The 17,125-nt window shown below is 42.4% G+C and overlaps 2 protein-coding genes and 1 long non-coding RNA gene across 3 annotated transcripts; 2 read left to right on the forward strand and 1 right to left on the reverse strand.

The window, feature by feature from the left end:
• Positions 1-1,278: 1,278 nt before the first annotated feature.
• LOC116737622 (shaker-related potassium channel tsha2-like) lies at positions 1,279-6,327 on the forward strand. The gene is made up of 2 exons (XM_032590902.1): positions 1,279-3,004; positions 6,214-6,327. The coding sequence occupies exon 1, from the start codon at positions 1,543-1,545 to the stop codon at positions 2,980-2,982; it is 1,440 nt and encodes a 479-aa protein (XP_032446793.1). The 5' UTR covers positions 1,279-1,542; the 3' UTR covers positions 2,983-3,004; positions 6,214-6,327.
• Positions 6,328-6,529: 202 nt separating this feature from the next.
• On the reverse strand, positions 6,530-8,943 carry LOC116737628 (uncharacterized). Its single transcript, XR_004342871.1, has 2 exons — positions 8,800-8,943; positions 6,530-7,285 (listed from the first exon to the last, which is right to left on the reverse strand). It is a non-coding gene; the product is annotated as an uncharacterized LOC116737628 (long non-coding RNA).
• Positions 8,944-9,175: 232 nt separating this feature from the next.
• On the forward strand, positions 9,176-16,432 carry LOC116737618 (potassium voltage-gated channel subfamily A member 1-like). The gene is made up of 2 exons (XM_032590887.1): positions 9,176-9,291; positions 9,943-16,432. Exon 2 carries the CDS (start codon positions 10,219-10,221, stop codon positions 11,692-11,694), a length of 1,476 nt encoding a protein of 491 aa, XP_032446778.1. The 5' UTR covers positions 9,176-9,291; positions 9,943-10,218; the 3' UTR covers positions 11,695-16,432.
• Positions 16,433-17,125: the final 693 nt, after the last annotated feature.

Consider the following 17,125-nt stretch of genomic DNA (forward strand, 5'->3'; position numbering starts at 1 on the left):
ATTATGAAGTATTGTTACTTTTACTAGAGGATAAATTGTGGGTATTTAAGGAAGAACAACCTTATTATGACCAAAGATTCACAGACACACACCTGCAGTTTTTGTTAAAGCTTCATATTACACTTTTATATTGAAAGAAATTGATTTGGAAAAATGTTTCTTTTGCCATCTCTTTAGACATATTGTAATTATTATTACATTTTCATCTATAAAATACCAAAATTTCCATACAACTTTACATTTTGGTCCATTTGATGATGTAATGTTTAAATATTAAATGAAGTTTTGATCAGACTTTTTACCAAATACTTCTTTACTCTCACTCGAGTAATTTCTTGGACGACTACACTTTTTACTTTTACTTGAGTGAAAATACGCTGAAGTAGTGCTTCTCTTACTTGAGTACAAATTTTGGGCTCTCTACCCTCCTCTGCACAGAACTACGAAGACCAAGCAAAACATGTGGAAGAAGGTGTTCTGGTCTAATCCAAGCCTCAACGTTTTAGTCTACATGCAAAACACTGTGTGGTGTGAAAACCAAAGTGTAGATGCGAAGACCGATGAAGCTAAAAGCAGAGTATTTTTAGGAGAAAACCTGCTTAAGGCTGCAAAAAAACCCCCATAAAACTGGGTCTAAGGTTCACCTTTCAGCAGAACAACACTAAACATACAGCCATAGGTACGAAGGAATGGTTTAGATCAAAGTACGTTCTCATGTTAGAACGGCCTAGTCAAAGTTCAGAGCTAACAAGATTCTATACATGTCAACATTAATGTTTACAGATGCGCTCCATCTAATTTGGCTGAGCTTGGTCTATTTTGCAAACTTCAATAGGAAAAAGAAAATAATAATAATAATAGCTGTAACAACGTTTTAAAGAGCCATGCGGGATTTCATTTCTTTTTCATGATTTTATTTTTAGCTTGTGTTTGTCACATGACAATATATGGATATAAATACTTTTGCAAGGCACTGTAAACCAGAGGTCTTTGAAGCAAGACACTGTAAAGAAACCGCAAAATAATTTGGAAAATTGTAATCAGTAACCCCCCCCCCCCCCCTCCCTAAAAACAACAACAAACAAACAAAGCATCCTGGTGCATTCACTAAAATGAGACAGAAGGAGAGGGACAGCAGCAGCAGCAGCAGCAGCACCAAGTGTCACCCGGTCCTCCAACACGGGGAGGGCTCTGGAGTTTAAAACGGTGTGAATATGATAGCCCATCTGGAGCCTTTGGTCCTGCTTATGCAAGTGGAGATCTCCGTGCACGATTCAAAGTTGTCAGTTCGGAGGCACTAATCTGACAAGAGGTCGGTGTAAATAAACAACAGACAACGACTTTTGGATATCCTCAAGTAAGTCGATTGGAGAGGAAAGTAAAAAAAGAAAAATGAGAGTTTGATTTTATCTTGGAGTGGAGGCCCCGCATGAGAGATAAGGTTTTGGAGGACAAAAAAAAAAAATCAGGCACCAGGGAGGTGAGTGGCGGATTTACCCTCAGAGGGGGTAAAAAAAACCCCCAACAACAACAAAACAAAACATGACTGTGGTGTCCCAGGACAATAAAGAAGAGGCTGTGACGGTCACTCCTTTGTTACAAGATGCTGCTGACTTGGAACCGGCGGACCAGGAGTGCAGCGAGAGGGTGGTCATCAACGTATCGGGCCTGCGCTTCGAGACGCAGCTGAAAACCCTGTCGCGCTTTCCGGGGACGCTCTTGGGGGATCCGCGTAAAAGGACGCGCTTCTTCGACCCGCTGAGGAACGAGTACTTCTTCGACAGGAACAGACCGAGCTTCGACGCCATTCTCTATTATTATCAATCGGGAGGACGGCTCAGGAGGCCCGTGGGTGTACCTGTGGACATTTTCCTGGAGGAATTAAAGTTTTATGAACTCGGGGAGGAAGCCATAGAGCTGTACAAAGACGACGAGGGCTTGCCGAGAGAGGAGGAGCGGCCGCTGCCGACCAACGAGTTCCAGCGGCAGCTCTGGCTCCTGTTCGAGTACCCGGAGAGCTCGGGACCCGCGCGGTCCATCGCCATCGTGTCCGTTATGGTTATTTTGATATCCATCATCATATTCTGCTTGGAGACTTTACCGGAGTTTAGAGAGGTGCCCCCAGAGCCAGAGCAGCACGCCAACGGAAGCGCAGACAGCAAAGCGCTCAGTCCCTTCACGGATCCCTTCTTCATGGTGGAGACGCTTTGCATCGTGTGGTTCTCCTTTGAGTTCACCATGAGGTTCCTGTCCTGTCCCAGCAAAGCGGCCTTCTTCAAGAACATCATGAACCTGATAGACGTGGTGGCCATCGTGCCCTACTTCATCACCCTAGGCCTGGATCTGGCAGAGCATGAAGGCAGCAGTCAGCAGGCGGCCTCCCTGGCCATCCTGAGGGTCATCAGGCTGGTGCGCGTCTTCCGGATCTTCAAGCTCTCCAGACACTCCAAAGGCCTGCAGATCCTGGGCCAGACTCTCCACGCCAGCCTCAGGGAGCTGGGGTTGCTCATATTCTTCCTGCTCATTGGAATTATCTTGTTCTCCAGCTCGGTGTATTTCGCCGAAGTGGAGGATCCCGAGTCGACGTTTTCGAGCATACCCGACGCGTTCTGGTGGGCCGTGGTGACGATGACCACGGTGGGCTACGGAGACATGTATCCCTCCACCATCGGGGGGAAATTCGTTGGTTCCCTGTGCGCAATCGCCGGAGTGCTGACCATAGCTCTACCTGTTCCCGTCATCGTGTCGAATTTCAATTATTTCTACCACAGAGAGAACGAAGAGGAGGAAAATGTGCAGTACATCCACGTGACCTGCGGGCAGCCGCAGCAACAGAGCTCCTTTGGGGAGACGGATTCCACAAAAAGTAACCAGTCCCTCTCCAAAACCGAGTCCTATCAGGGGAGCGACGACCTTGAGGTCCTGACTCATCCAAACGCGACTCAGCCGGAGGCTTACACAGGAAAGCTGACGGATGTGTAAACAAGACAAGTTTTTGTTTCTGGTGAGTTTTAGTTGCGGAGGGGTTTTTACGATGCACGGCCGGTCCAAGGTTTTATGGGGCCCGAGGGAGAGTTTCATGTGGGGTTCCATTACAAACTCCAAAACACGTAGACTTTTCCAGATCCGTTTTACTGGGGCGCATGTGGCAGCATTTGTCTTTCTTAATCAAATATCAACAACAGAGTCGAGTGTCTGAAGATCAACTTTATGAAATTACAAGACATTAGAGCTGCTTGGATGAAAGGAAGAAAAACAAAGAGAATAAATTATGTATTTTATTTTACAAAGCAGAATGCAATGTGAAGCCACTTGTGCATCTTTAAAATCTACAAAAGTTCAGGATATCTTAGAAATGTTGCATAAAGTCAGCTCCACTCAGTCACTTTATTAGTTACACCGATTGGGCCAGTTTTGCCTTAAGCACTGCTTTCATTATTTATTTGTTTTTATGGTAGAGATTCAACAAGATGTTGAAAACATTCCTCAGAGATTTTGGTCCTTATTGATATGAGGACATCCATGAGTGGCTGCAGATTTTGCAGCTGGACATCTCAGAGATGTAACCTGGTATATCTGGAGGCCAGTGGATACACAGTGAACTCCGTAATAATACTGAGGTAGACTGTGGCCTTTAAATTATTCTCAGTTTGTACTAATAGCGTATTTTCAGGGTGCCCCGAAAATATTGGCCGCAACATTTTGCCACCAGCAGCAGCCCGAACCGCTGACCTAAGGCATTATGGAGAGTTACTTTCGTGCTGTTTATGCCAAATTCTGACCCAATCGCCTTGATTGCTGCAGCTGAAACCAGACCAGGCAATGTTTCTCCAATATGTTGTTTTCCCATTGTCCTGAGCACGTGGAAACTGTTGCCTCGGTTACCGCGTTCACAGCTGACAGGAAACAAACCTAGCATGTCCTTCTGCTGCCTTAGCACATCTGCTTCCAGGTTCAGAGGCGGTAATCTGCATGCGATTGTTGACCAGATTATTTTACCTTCTGACATCCTCAATATTTTTTAGACAGCCTAATAGTGCATGTTGTCAATTACTAATATATAACAAAAAATGTATAGTTTTGAAGCACATTGCAAATGTGAAACCACACCCTTTTATTGGTGCATCTCCATGATTTTGAAAAAAGAAAAAAGTAACAATAATTACTGTAATTGTAATTTTTGGCCTAAATGTTTGTGATTTAAGGGCGGGGCTATGAATGAGTTAAAGAGATTTAGAAAGAAGTACTTTAAAAAAATAAAAGTAGAATACTGGTTTAAATAAATAGATAAATAAATACATAAATACAAAAGCAAGTATTGCGACTCAGAATGTTGTGTTTTTCTCCCTTATGCATAAAAGCTTGTCTGACCAGAAGAGACCAACTTAATTTTTAAATGTGGCGATTCTTCAACCTCACACCTCACATTCTGCATTTAAAATGATTGTATTCGAGTTTCTTTTAAAAACACACCCGTTCTCGCTTGAGTAACTTCTCCCCTTTTCCCACACAGTGGGGTTATTGTTAGAAAAACTACATGACATCATGACAGCGCATATAAATAAGCGTGCCATTTTTGGCACATAGCGCGTGTCATGTCTGTGCCTTTAAGCTTTTCTGGTGTCATTTTACGGTGTTAAGTATCAGGCAGGCCATTTTAAGGCGTTAGAATGACGTTCAGAAAGTTTTCAGGGTGGGGCAAGGCTTTAGGGTGGGCGTCCTTCCTCGAGACTGCAGCGTCAAATATTAACATGAAAAGAAAAAAAAAAGGAAAAGAATGTCGACGAAATCAAATTATGAGACCCAGACTAGTTGGGGAAAAAGTAAAAGCAGAAAATAAACTAATAAAAAATGGATTACTGCTAGCTAAAACTGATAATACTTATTATCCGTTGCTGAAAGTTAGGCAAAAACTATCTTTGCGTGTGTGTGTGTGGGGTGGGGGGGTGTTTGCCCGTCTGTCGTTCCATGTTTGTGAGTAATGCGCGGCTGAATTCTGTCCTTTAACAAAGATAGTTTTTCACCCAGTTGTGTATTTATCACTTGTGGGGACGTCACATTGACTTCCATTAATTTCTACAGCCTATCCCTTATCATAACCCTAAACCTAACCATCACAGACCTAACCACTAACCCAAAAACAACAATTTCCCTCATGGGGACCAAGAAAATGTCCCCACAAGGAGCAATGGTCCCTGTAACCCCACATTGTAGACAGAAATATGTTCCCATAAGGATATGAAAACCTGGTACCACACACACGCACACCCCCACACAGACACACACACTCTACAATGCCAGTGTTGTGTCCTAGCGCTGGCATTGAAGAGTCCACGGCTTATTGGTTTGCGGCCTGCATGGGACTGCAGCTCCCTTGCAGGTTACAGTATGTCGTTTTCCCCTGCATGTCTTCCAGCATCATCACTCTCCCACATGTGACGCGTTCGCCTGTGCAGCATCAAAGGCTTCTAACTTTAGGATGGTGTGAAAGTGTTAACATTTTTCTGACGACGTTTTTGAAGCACGATCATCACATCTAATTCACCCAACCCAAGAAAATGTATTATTTACTTAATTTATTATTTTTTATTTTAAAGTGTTCTCCAAACTTTTTATGCATTTGGCTGACAACATGAAAGAGTTGCAACCCCTCTACTACTGGCCACATGGACATATTTATCCAAAAATAAACAGTAGATTAGTTTATCAATTACAGCATCACGAAAGTAACATGAAAGTAATTAATGCTTGCAATCCTGACGAGATTCACTGACCTGTGTTACACCAACATTTATAATCAAAGAAAACAAAGAATACAGATTATCATTAATCAAATTAACTTTCAATATCTTGTCTGTCAAATGCCACAATTTCAGAAAAACTGCAACTTTATTTTTTGAAAGGTTGACTTTTTTATGTATGTATAATCAATGATGAGTTTCACTGATATTTCCCAATATTTTATGGATATTGCTAAAGAGATCTTGCAGTGAGCAGCCGTAACCCGACCAGTGCTGATCTGATAAGTGGTACTTTAGCGCCACTGTGTGGCCGATTGATGCATCTACAAATAGCAGAACAAACTCTTGAACATCTTTGCATTGTTGAAGCGTTGACTGACTGAATCGCCTGTGTTAGAGACGATCCGCATTGATCTAGAAATTATCTGTCATCTATGCAAAGTTAATTGAATAAACTTTTGCTTATTTGCAGGAGACAGAAGACTACATGAAGCTTTTTTTCCCCCTTCAGTCACAAGACTTACGTGTGGCATTCTCTTTGAAATTTCATGGATTTTATTTTTTAATTTGAACTTTTGTGCACTGCAGAGACTTTAAAGTGGACGATCCTGGGAAAAAAAAGCTCCTGTCAGTTGTCATAAACATCATGTGCATTATTTGTGTAAAGTAACACTATTTTGTTTTGGCATTGTAAATTAATTTATATGAAAATTCTAATGTATATACATTCTAATTTTGTAATATTCAAATGTCACTTTCTTATGCTTGCAATGCAACGTGTACCTTGATTTTTTTATTTCTTTTTTTTTTTTTGTAGGTTTTTGTTGTTGTTTTGCAACCAGCCTTAAACAAAAAACTCCTGGAGCCGTATTGTGCCAACATGCATGGCATGCATTAACTGTAACTTTTTAAATGTAATAAAAGACGTATATTTTTCTAATTTAAACACAGATCCGAATGTATCTCATGTTTTCTTATTTTTTTTAAAGGAATTACTGTGAGTAAGATATCATCATGACTCCAGTTTTATTATTTCTACTGGTGCATCACAGTCTGAACAAGAACCTGACATACAGATCCATTTGAATACATTATAAAAGGTTCATTTACTTCAGTAATTCAATACAGAAAGTGAAACTCACATTGATTAATTACAAGAAGTGACAATTCTGATAATTATGACTTACAATTTACAAAACCCCCCAAAGTGGCTTTCTCAGCAAATAAGAATATCACATAACACAAATACATTACATAGCAAAAATAAAAATATTTTAAATACAGAAATATCAGCCTGCTGATAAGCATGACCGCCTGTTTTGATGCAGTGCAATGTGGAGGTGGTCAGTCTGTGGCTCTGCTGACATGTTCAGGAAGCCCAGCTGATAAAGACTTCAGTTTTGTCTTTATCGTTGGCTCTGGTGTCTCTCATCTTCTCTGTACATTTTCTATGTGGTCAGGTCAGTTTTTGGGTCAAGCAACCTCAGTGAAGCCATGGTTAAAGCAGATGTTGGCGCTTCCTGCAGTTTGGTTCGGTTCAAGTCCTGCCAAAAAAAAAAACAAGAAATCTCCATAAATCATAATGAGGACTTATCATTAATTTCCTGCCTGATGACTGAGTTGACTTTGGGCCTGCGGAAACAAACCAGCAGCACCAAACAGCAGAAACTCCCCACTGGACCCCAACCAATTTGAATTTTGTTCCTCTCCGTTCTTCACCTGCAGTGTAGTACCTTGATTTCCAAAATAAATGCAAAATACACTAAATATGAAAAGAGCACTAAAGTTAAGAAGTGGCTTACTGCGAGGAATGCCACAGTTGCAGCCAATATCCTGTGGTATCAATGAGTCTCTAGTGGGCAAATGTTAAGTCCACAGTTTTCTCTATTATTGAGTGACTCACACCAAATATTTCGGCATTAAAAATACTTTTATTGGTTTTATTCAATAACTTTCAGAGAAGCCGAATTGTGGATTAGCTGTAAGTCACAAGTCTCTCTGTGAAATTAAATAAGTGAATAGAAAATATCAAGTTGTGTAAATTGATTTAATAGATAAAAAATATTTTTGGACTCAATTACTGACATAAATTAACGTTTTGATGATGCTCAAACTGACTGAGATGCTTCTGTATAATGTAAATGTTTGTAACAGCTTTGGTGTCAAATGATAGAAAAGAAAAAAACAACAGAGGAATCGTTTGATTTGCATTACTTTAATAATAAAAAGGAAAGCCCTCAGTGTGATGTCATAGTGTCAGGTGGACATATTTTAGCAAAAATGATCCATAGTGGATTTTTTTGTTTGTTTGTTTGTTTTAAAGCTTCGTTTAGAAAGTTTTGAGTCAGATTTATCTGGGGAACATTTTGTGGTTTTCTGAGTAGGAGCCATGATTTTCGCTCTCCGTGGTCCTGAAAGTCTTTTGTGTCCTCTGCAGAGCGTTTTTCTTTATCCTCTCACGAGAAATGCAACAATATTCTTTCGTTTAAAAAAATACAAAACAAACAAACACTGATATGCTTCAGTCAGTATCAACAAAACCCAACTATGTATAAATGTCAGCTGCAACATCCGCACAGCCAATCAGGATGTTTTATTCCTCCTGACCAGCTTTCTCCGAGCACAGATCTGATCCGAGCTGTCATACTACTGAGACTTCTCGGATGATCTGTGTGTGCTTGCAGTCTGCAGTGCTGGCACACAGGCGTTGGTGTTTTTGTGCTGTGTGGAGAACTTCTGGCGGCGTCCTTTAGTGGAGCCGGTCTGCATTGCGTCGAAACCCTCCAACTCCTCCCCTCCTCCACCCCTTCCTCTTCCTCCTCCTTCCTCCCCCCGCAGCCCCCCCTGCTTCCTCTTACACTTGCATGTTAAATGATCAAGCCAAACATGCTTGACATTGCTGAGAAACCGTGCGGACGTCGATGAAACCGCACTCGTCTGTTTCTCAGCCCTCATTTTTAATTGTGTGTGTGCGTGTGTGCGTGTGTGTGTGTGTGTGTGTGTGTGTTTATTCCTTTCTTTAAAAAATAAAAAAATAAGAAAAAAAAATCGCGTTCACCGTCCTGCGCCGGAGCACATCCTGCCCGTCATCTCGTCTTGTGGCAGATTTCTGCTGATGCAGGGATGTCTGGGAATGCCAAGGGCTCGCTCGTTGCCCCTTAATGCATCTCTCTCCGAACTGCAGCGCAACATCTCCTCCTGCGGTTTGCTCATATGCCGTTTGCTCTGCTCACCACCGTGCCGCTGCCAAAGCAACCTTGGGGCTTTGCAGGATAGCAGTTCCCCCTTTTTTCGCCCTTTTATTTATTTATTTATTTATTTAAAAAAAAAAAAAAAAAATCCACCACCTCTCGTCTTTAAATTACACAGCTTTCCTCTTCGACTCGTCTTATTTTAAGAGTGCAGCTTAGATGACGCGAACTCTCGGGTGCTAGGCTGGTGCAACTTAAAAGTTTCACACCTTAAACGCCTCTGCTGCTGCTGCTGCTGCTGCTCTGCTGTTGGATGATTCTGCTCGAAGCTGATCAGGACCTCTCAAGATCAAACCACGGTAAGTCTCTTAAACTGAATACAAAAGTTTATGTAGAGCTTTAGAGCTGTTTTGTTCCCCAATACCACCCCCCCCACCCTGCAAGACTAACACACTGCTGCAGTGCTGTGCCCCTTGCTTTATCCATTTGCAAATTGCCACTAGCTTTGTAGGGTTAAAGGCATGCAGAAACTGTACAAAAAAGAAAAAAATAAATAAAAGGCTATGCGTCACAGTCCAACTCAGACTGGTGAGTGTGGCGGAGCATAAATTGCTGCCTTAAGACAAGCTAAAACAAACATTCTTGCAGAGACATGATGTGACATGAGGACAATGCTACCTCTCCAACCAAAGCAACAACAAATAGTTTTTTTTTTTTCATTTTTGGCTTGAAAACCTTAGAGAATCGAAGGACAGGCACTCCGAAGTTGCACATAGAGCTAAAAATGTTTTCCCCTCTTTGAAACAGCATTGAGAAATTCTTGTTGAATGAGATGTGTTTGCCATCATTACTAACTGCTCTAATTGCAGCCCCCAGGGAAGAAGATGACTAAATAAATAAATAACTAAACTGCAGAAAGTGCTGAGCCAGCAAAATATCTCGGCTGTTTGATTCCATTATCCCCTCCGTCCCTCCCTCCATCCCTCCCTCCTTCTCTCTTTGGTTGACAGAAGCAGCAGCAGCGACTGCTTCACATGCACTGGGGAGCTGCAATGGTCAAGTCAGCGAGAGCCGCAGTGGAGCCGCACTGAGGCAAAGCAGCCAACCGCCCCCCCCCACTCGCAACGGGGACGCCTCCAACGATCTGTGGGGTGTGGGAAGCTGAGGAGTGGAAAAATTTCTCCCAACCGTGAATGCCTGGCCAGTCAGACTAACGGACACCCCTCCGTGATTCCTGCTCCGTCTCTTGCTCCGCTGCATCCTCCTCCACCTCTTTCCCCCCGAAAATGACCGTTGTAGCGGGGGACAACATGGACGAGACCTCAGCTGTCCCGGGACACCCTCAGGACACCTACCCCCCGGATCACAATGACCACGAGTGTTGCGAGAGAGTGGTCATCAACATAGCCGGCCTCCGGTTCGAGACACAGTTGAAAACTCTGTCACAGTTTCCAGAGACTTTGCTCGGTAACCCCAAAAAGCGGATGCGGTACTTTGATCCCCTGAGAAATGAGTACTTCTTTGACAGGAACCGGCCCAGCTTCGATGCAATCTTGTACTACTACCAGTCAGGGGGCCGGCTAAGACGGCCGGTAAACGTGCCCTTGGATATGTTCTCAGAAGAAATAAAATTTTATGAGCTGGGAGTGGACGCTATGGAGAGGTTTCGTGAGGATGAGGGTTTCATCCGAGAGGAAGAGCGTCCGCTGCCTGAGAAGGAGTTCCAGCGTCAGATCTGGCTTCTTTTTGAGCATCCAGAAAGCTCAGGCACCGCAAGAGGGATCGCCATTGTGTCTGTGATGGTGATCCTCATTTCCATTGTCATATTTTGTTTGGAGACTCTACCACAGCTAAAAGAAGACCCGATGGGTCGAATCGAGACATTCGGGAACATTACAATACGCTACAAACCAAATATTCTTACTGACCCCTTCTTTGTCATTGAGACTCTCTGTATAATCTGGTTCTCGTTTGAGTTGATAGTACGCTTCATGGCATGCCCCAGCAAACCGGCCTTCTTCAAGAACATGATGAACACGATTGACATTGTGGCCATTATCCCATATTTCATTACACTCGGCACCGAGTTGGCAGAAGACCCAGAAAACGAAGGGGTGGGGGAGCAAGCGACTTCTCTGGCCATTCTCAGGGTGATCCGTCTGGTCAGGGTGTTTCGGATCTTCAAGCTGTCGAGACATTCCAAGGGACTTCAGATCCTGGGGCAGACCCTCAAGGCCAGCATGCGAGAGCTGGGATTGCTGATCTTCTTCCTGTTCATTGGAGTCATTCTATTCTCCAGCGCCGTCTACTTCGCCGAAGCCGAGGAGCCGGGTTCTCACTTCGGCAGCATCCCGGACGCCTTCTGGTGGGCTGTCGTGTCCATGACAACTGTGGGTTACGGGGACATGGTCCCAGTCACTATCGGGGGCAAGATTGTCGGATCTCTGTGCGCGATCGCTGGAGTCTTAACAATTGCCCTCCCAGTGCCTGTCATTGTATCCAACTTCAACTACTTCTACCACAGAGAGACGGAGGGAGAGGAGCAGGCCCAGCTTCTCAATGTCAGCAACCCCAACATCCCGTCCGAAACCAACTCCAGCCGCCGTAGCTCCTCCACCGTCAGCAAGTCAGAGTACATGGAGATTGACGGAGACATCAACAATAGCATCGACAACTTTAGGGAGGCGAACCTTAGAACTGGAAATTGCACTATCGCCACTCAGAACTGTGTGAACAAAAGCAAGCTGCTCACAGATGTTTAGGCATCAGCTAGGAACTCTTGGTCATTTGTGTCACACGGGGAGCAGACCATCTGATAGGAATGCTTCATTTAGCTCCCAGAGCGCTCTACTGGCATTAGGCCTACAACTATCCTCAGCCGAAAAAAAAAAGAAAAGAAAAAGATACACAGTTGTTACAGTATATACCAATGTAGATAGAATAATTAATTTTATTGATCCAATAACTATAATGTTAAGGAAACATTGATTACTACACATATACACAGCTCCTTAGAGGACACAGAGCACACCTTGTCTTGTCAGATGATGGTGTGATAACTAAAAATCTTATGCATGCACTACAGATAACTGATCAGCAAGCTGCACAATGCACCAGAAATGACTGCAGACATTCAAGCCTCTAAGCCAGGTGGTTTCCGCCAAGAAGGTAGATGACCCCCCCCACCCCAAACCCTTCGCCTCCCCGCTCCCACAACCCCTTTCCCTCTCCCCCTGCAAAGGATCTGCTACTCAGCAAAGCACCTTATAGTAGGAAGACTGCTCTTCTCTCGTGTTTTTGGATGTAAACAGATGGTGAACTGCTTGCTTCACGGACATCTGCAATGCTGCTGTTCACGCAGCAGCTGCCGTAATTGTGTTATCACCAAGTGATCCGATGCCATGCCCTTTAGATGCATCACAGCACAACTTGTAAAAGTGAGCTTCATGCGAGCATGATTTTAGAGACTTTCCATTTGATACCGGCATGCATGAGGCATATGTCACAAAGTAGGGGAAAGGATGTTCTTTTGGATGTCTGCCTCCATTTCCCACTTCTCCCTATGTTGCCATACAGAGTGCACTGGATGAGTTCTTTTTCTTTTGAACTGCTAATCATTTAGAAGTATACAAACTGAATGTTAACTCTTAAGGGAACAGTACATAAATGAGATCATAGCATGAAAAAAAAGTAACTTGCATCATGGCCTAACCACTAAGGTACTTCTGTATCCTGGTATATCTAATGTACGATGTATACAGCATGATGTATACGGCTTGTTGCGGTTCATGCGTTTCGCAGTTCCCCGTCGTCGGGGAAACTGAAGGAATCGAAAAATCTGGGTCTTTCTGAATTGTGGTCAGATTTACAGAAATCCAACTGTTAGGCTGCGGAGTTTCTCATTTAAAAGTAGACAAAGAAAGTTACTAAGTAATATTGGAAAATGCATATAATCATTATAAGCACCAGTTACAGTATTAGTCAATAGAGGAGTGCATGGACGTTCTTGGAGAACAAAAACAGTTTATATATATTTTCAGTCATTTCTTTTTTTCTGTCTTCAACCACAAAGTTTAGTAGAAAAAGAAAACGAGTCCACAGAAAAGAATCATGTTTCATAGACGTATTCTGAGATTAGTTTCCAGTGCCTTTTATCCCTTCCACCAACAGGATCAGTGAAAGTGCCTCAGTGTACAAACGGTGTTTGGGTAGATCCGGTGTATATCAGTGTCAAACATTGCCAGGTGTGATGTTAGTGAATGCTAGATGAAGTGAGGTTCACACAGCAGGTGACTGTGGTACGTGCACAACCAAATGTTCGTGCTGGCATGCGTTTAATGATGCCATTAAGCAGCAATGGATTGTTCTCTGCATGTTTACCATATTCATTCAGAAAAAAAAAAAAAAAAGAAAGAGTCTTCATCCACTCCTGTTTTACTTCTTTGTGCACCGTGCATCCTTTCAGGGTTTCTACCTCAGCGAGGTCATTGCAAACTTGCGGAGCTGAAGGCTTCAATGCAGGGCTTCCAATACCTATACCTACACATGCACATACACTTACAAAATATATATATATATATATATATAGTTAGATAACAAAAAATAGAACCTTAAGTGTAAACTGCAGTCATGCAATATTGAATGTGAGAGTCCCAAAGCAAAGCCTTTTACACAAGCACTTACATGTATGGGGAAAGTAGGGTGTTGCAATCCTGCTTCTTTTTTTTCTTTTTTTTTCCACTAAAAGCTGCGCACAATCAGCCCGTTTGTTTGTATGGAGTTCGTAGAGACGGCGCGACTCTCTCTCCACTGACTGTTGTAAGTGTAAGTTATATTTGAAACAGTGCCATGTCAAGTGAAGTGTCGTCACAGGGGAAACAGCTGAGTGCGTTTTGTGTAAAAGAAAAGCTGAGAGCTGCCATATTGCAGCAGCAGTCGTGGGGCATTGTAATGCACAGCAAAAAAATAAAAAATAAAAAAATGCAATCCATCTCTTTTGCACAACCGCTTCCTTCCATTGCTGAAAAAGAAAAAAAAAAATTAAAATACTGGTTCTGATTTGTTCTGTCACAGTGCTGGCTCACAGGAGAACAGCAAGCAGATTTGGTACAAAATGTGCTTGAAACTCTGCAGCTACTGTACACCAGTCTGCTCTCCGTACTGGGAGGAGTTCATCCATGGAGTAGTAAGAATCGGTACTGTACTGTAACGCTCCTTCTTCTTATTTAACACTCTCCCAACAAAGATCCTTGGGACAAAAAAAAAAAAAGAAAAAAAGCTGCACTGCAGTGCTACTCGAATGTCTTAGCTGTTTCTGCTGGTGCAGTGGCCATCCTTTGTGGTGCTAGTACAAGACTACCACTGTTGTGTTGTTCCCACAACACAATCTGAAGCAGAAACGCGACGAATTACGCTCTAAATGCCTTTTTTTTCTTTTTGGAAGCAGGAAGGTGGCTCGGTGTAGGAAACTGTCGTTTTGTTTGAAACAGATCTTTGTACTGTACTTTTGAAGAGCGTCCTCCTCAGGCAGAGTGAAAAGTCCTACTTATTACAAGTTTAAAACAGAAAAAACAAACAGAGGACGTGACTCAATTTGTCTTTTCTTTGTAGATTAGGATGACGTATATACCGAATAACATAGAATACACAAGGAAAGTATATCAGCCTCAAATGCAGCTGCAAAGAAACTGTTTGCTGTCATCACATTTTTCACGGGGGGGAACAAAAAGCGCAGCGATGAGGAAAATACTGATGATCTTTCTAGCAGAGAGGACATATACAGATGGTGCTATGCATTCAGTTACCCAATGAAAAGTGCATCCTAACGAGCAATAGGACAACATATAACCTGTTCATGTTAAAGACTGTACCAATCTGTTACCACAACTTGGTACCGACAGGGACTTTTGTCCTCAGATGTAGTTACTATTATTTTATTTAGAGAAACACATACAGGGCTTCATTGAAGCAAACAAACAAAAAAAAGAGAAATAAATAAAAAGCTGCTAAATGGCTCAGTCAAACCTGCAAGGAAGAGCCAACAATGCACTCAGAGAAAAGTTCTTGAGGTCGTTTATGGTGTGAAAATAAGAGAAGGTGCCTGAACATGTGTGTGTTTGATAATATGCTTCTGTAAACAAATGTAATCAGAGCTAAATATAGCCAAATTGAACAAAGAAACAAACGAGAAAGGGAAAAAAAAGCTTTTTTGATGCTAACAAGTTAGAGAAAAGTAACCAACATGTACTGAAATTATGAGAAAAAAGAAGTAAAATGCGTTATTTTCTGGGTTTTTTGTTTATTGTTTTGTGTATGGTGGCACTGTAACATGACTGATTTAGGACAAACAAGCCTTATATATCGGAGAAAAAAAAAGAATGTGTTCCTCCAGCAAGCCATGTTAAATAAAAATCACTGTACAACGATCACTTCCTGTACATCCGATGATGCAGACGGTTATGAAGACACAGCTGATTTTTGTTATTGTAGTTTCAAAACGAAGAAACAAACAAACAGGAAATAAATGAAATCATTCCTGCTGTTCATGTTATTTTGACCAAACTTTACTCCTGCTGTAACGTATCTCTACAAAAATCTACTAAATGCAAAAACATAAAAAAAAAAAAAACAAGCAAACAAAAAAAAAACAAACTGCATGGGCGATGGAAGACTGCATGAGCTTTACCTTTCAAGCTGCGGATTAACTACGACACAGTTGCATCGTTTTTTGGAAAAAGAAACCCTTGCTTTCATCTGCAACCAAACTCAATCGTGAAAGCTGTTGTGATTTCTGAAAAAGCACCTTAGCGCCCGGACGGACGGAGCTTGGCGTCCGATGTGGGATTGATGTGCAGGTCGGTGCTGAATGTGAGCAAGGACAACAAGGGCTAGTTTCTTAGACTCTTAACAGCTCTTCAATGTGACACATTGTCCACTGTTATCTCAGTCAGACTGTATTGTGAGTGTATTATGTTGGGGGGGGGGGACATGTGAAACACACAATCCTCTGTTCAGATTTCAGGGCATTCTGGGTTTTAAAAAGTGTTGATGCTGGACTGCTTTTTATTTATTTATTTATTTATTTTTCACCTGCTGTAGAAACACTGAACTGGATCGATCTGTTGGGGTGTTGTGTACCTTGCTCCAGGAGTTCCCGTTTGTTTTAAGGAGGTACAATGGCTACGAATCTGTGTTTTCTGTCCCGATCGCACATTTACCTGCTCTCAAGGAGCGCAGCGCCGAAGGACTGTCGAAGCATTCTGCTCCTCTTTCCATCCACAAAGCAAACCAAACTCTTAACTGTGTTATTTAATCCAGCTGTCATTGTCATGTTGTGTTTACCAAGGATTATGCTGGAATGTGTTCAGTTTGTCAGATGATGACAAAAGGCATGGTCTGTGATCTATGCAAGGGTTTTATGTTCCTAAGTTCTTATGTTTCTGTTTCCTATATCACCTCTGACTACATCTTCCATTAACCTGAATAAATTTTTAAGGATCAGCTCGTGTAGGCTTCGATCATTTCTGCTTGGGGCTTGGCCGGTGGGGGTAAATTCACTCTCAAATTCATGGATTCAGTTCGGGGTCAGAAGCCTGCATACGCTCATCATCGGCATGAAGGTCGTGTTAAGTTTCACCTCTCGCTTTTGAACCGGTTTGGTGTCGTGGAGTACTGAAGGAGCAAGTTCAAACATTTTAATCTGTTGATTTTTTTTAAGGCCTTCATTTGGGGAATAAAAGAGAGGACAAGTTTAAGCCTTAAAGTCTAAAGTTTTGTGTTGTTTTTATGATTTATCTCTGTAGCAGAAAAATAAATGAATTACATGTAAACATCAAAAGTTAACCCTGTTTTGCTCATTAAGCAAAAGATACAATCAAAGAAGTGTTTTCAAATTCAAGAAATAGTTAGCTCACCCCTAAAAGCAACTATAAAGTTCCCCTTTCTGTCTGTGGAAAGTATTGACAGACTGCTCACTTTCAGCTTTGAGATGTTTGACTTATTTTCATTTCGTGCGCGAGACACAGGCAGCAAAGCAGACCCCTCAGCCTGGTGCTGCCACCGCTACGTCTAACTGTTGCTACGTTTGAAAGCCTCACACTCACTCCTGAGATCAAATGATGATCACTCTCAATCTCCTTTAAAACTCATTTGAGAAAGGCTGTTGTTTCTGTGGGCAGCTGCATGTTTCAGCTA

This window comes from Xiphophorus hellerii, chromosome 2, assembly GCF_003331165.1.
Source record: "Xiphophorus hellerii strain 12219 chromosome 2, Xiphophorus_hellerii-4.1, whole genome shotgun sequence".
NCBI lineage: Eukaryota > Metazoa > Chordata > Actinopteri > Cyprinodontiformes > Poeciliidae > Xiphophorus > Xiphophorus hellerii.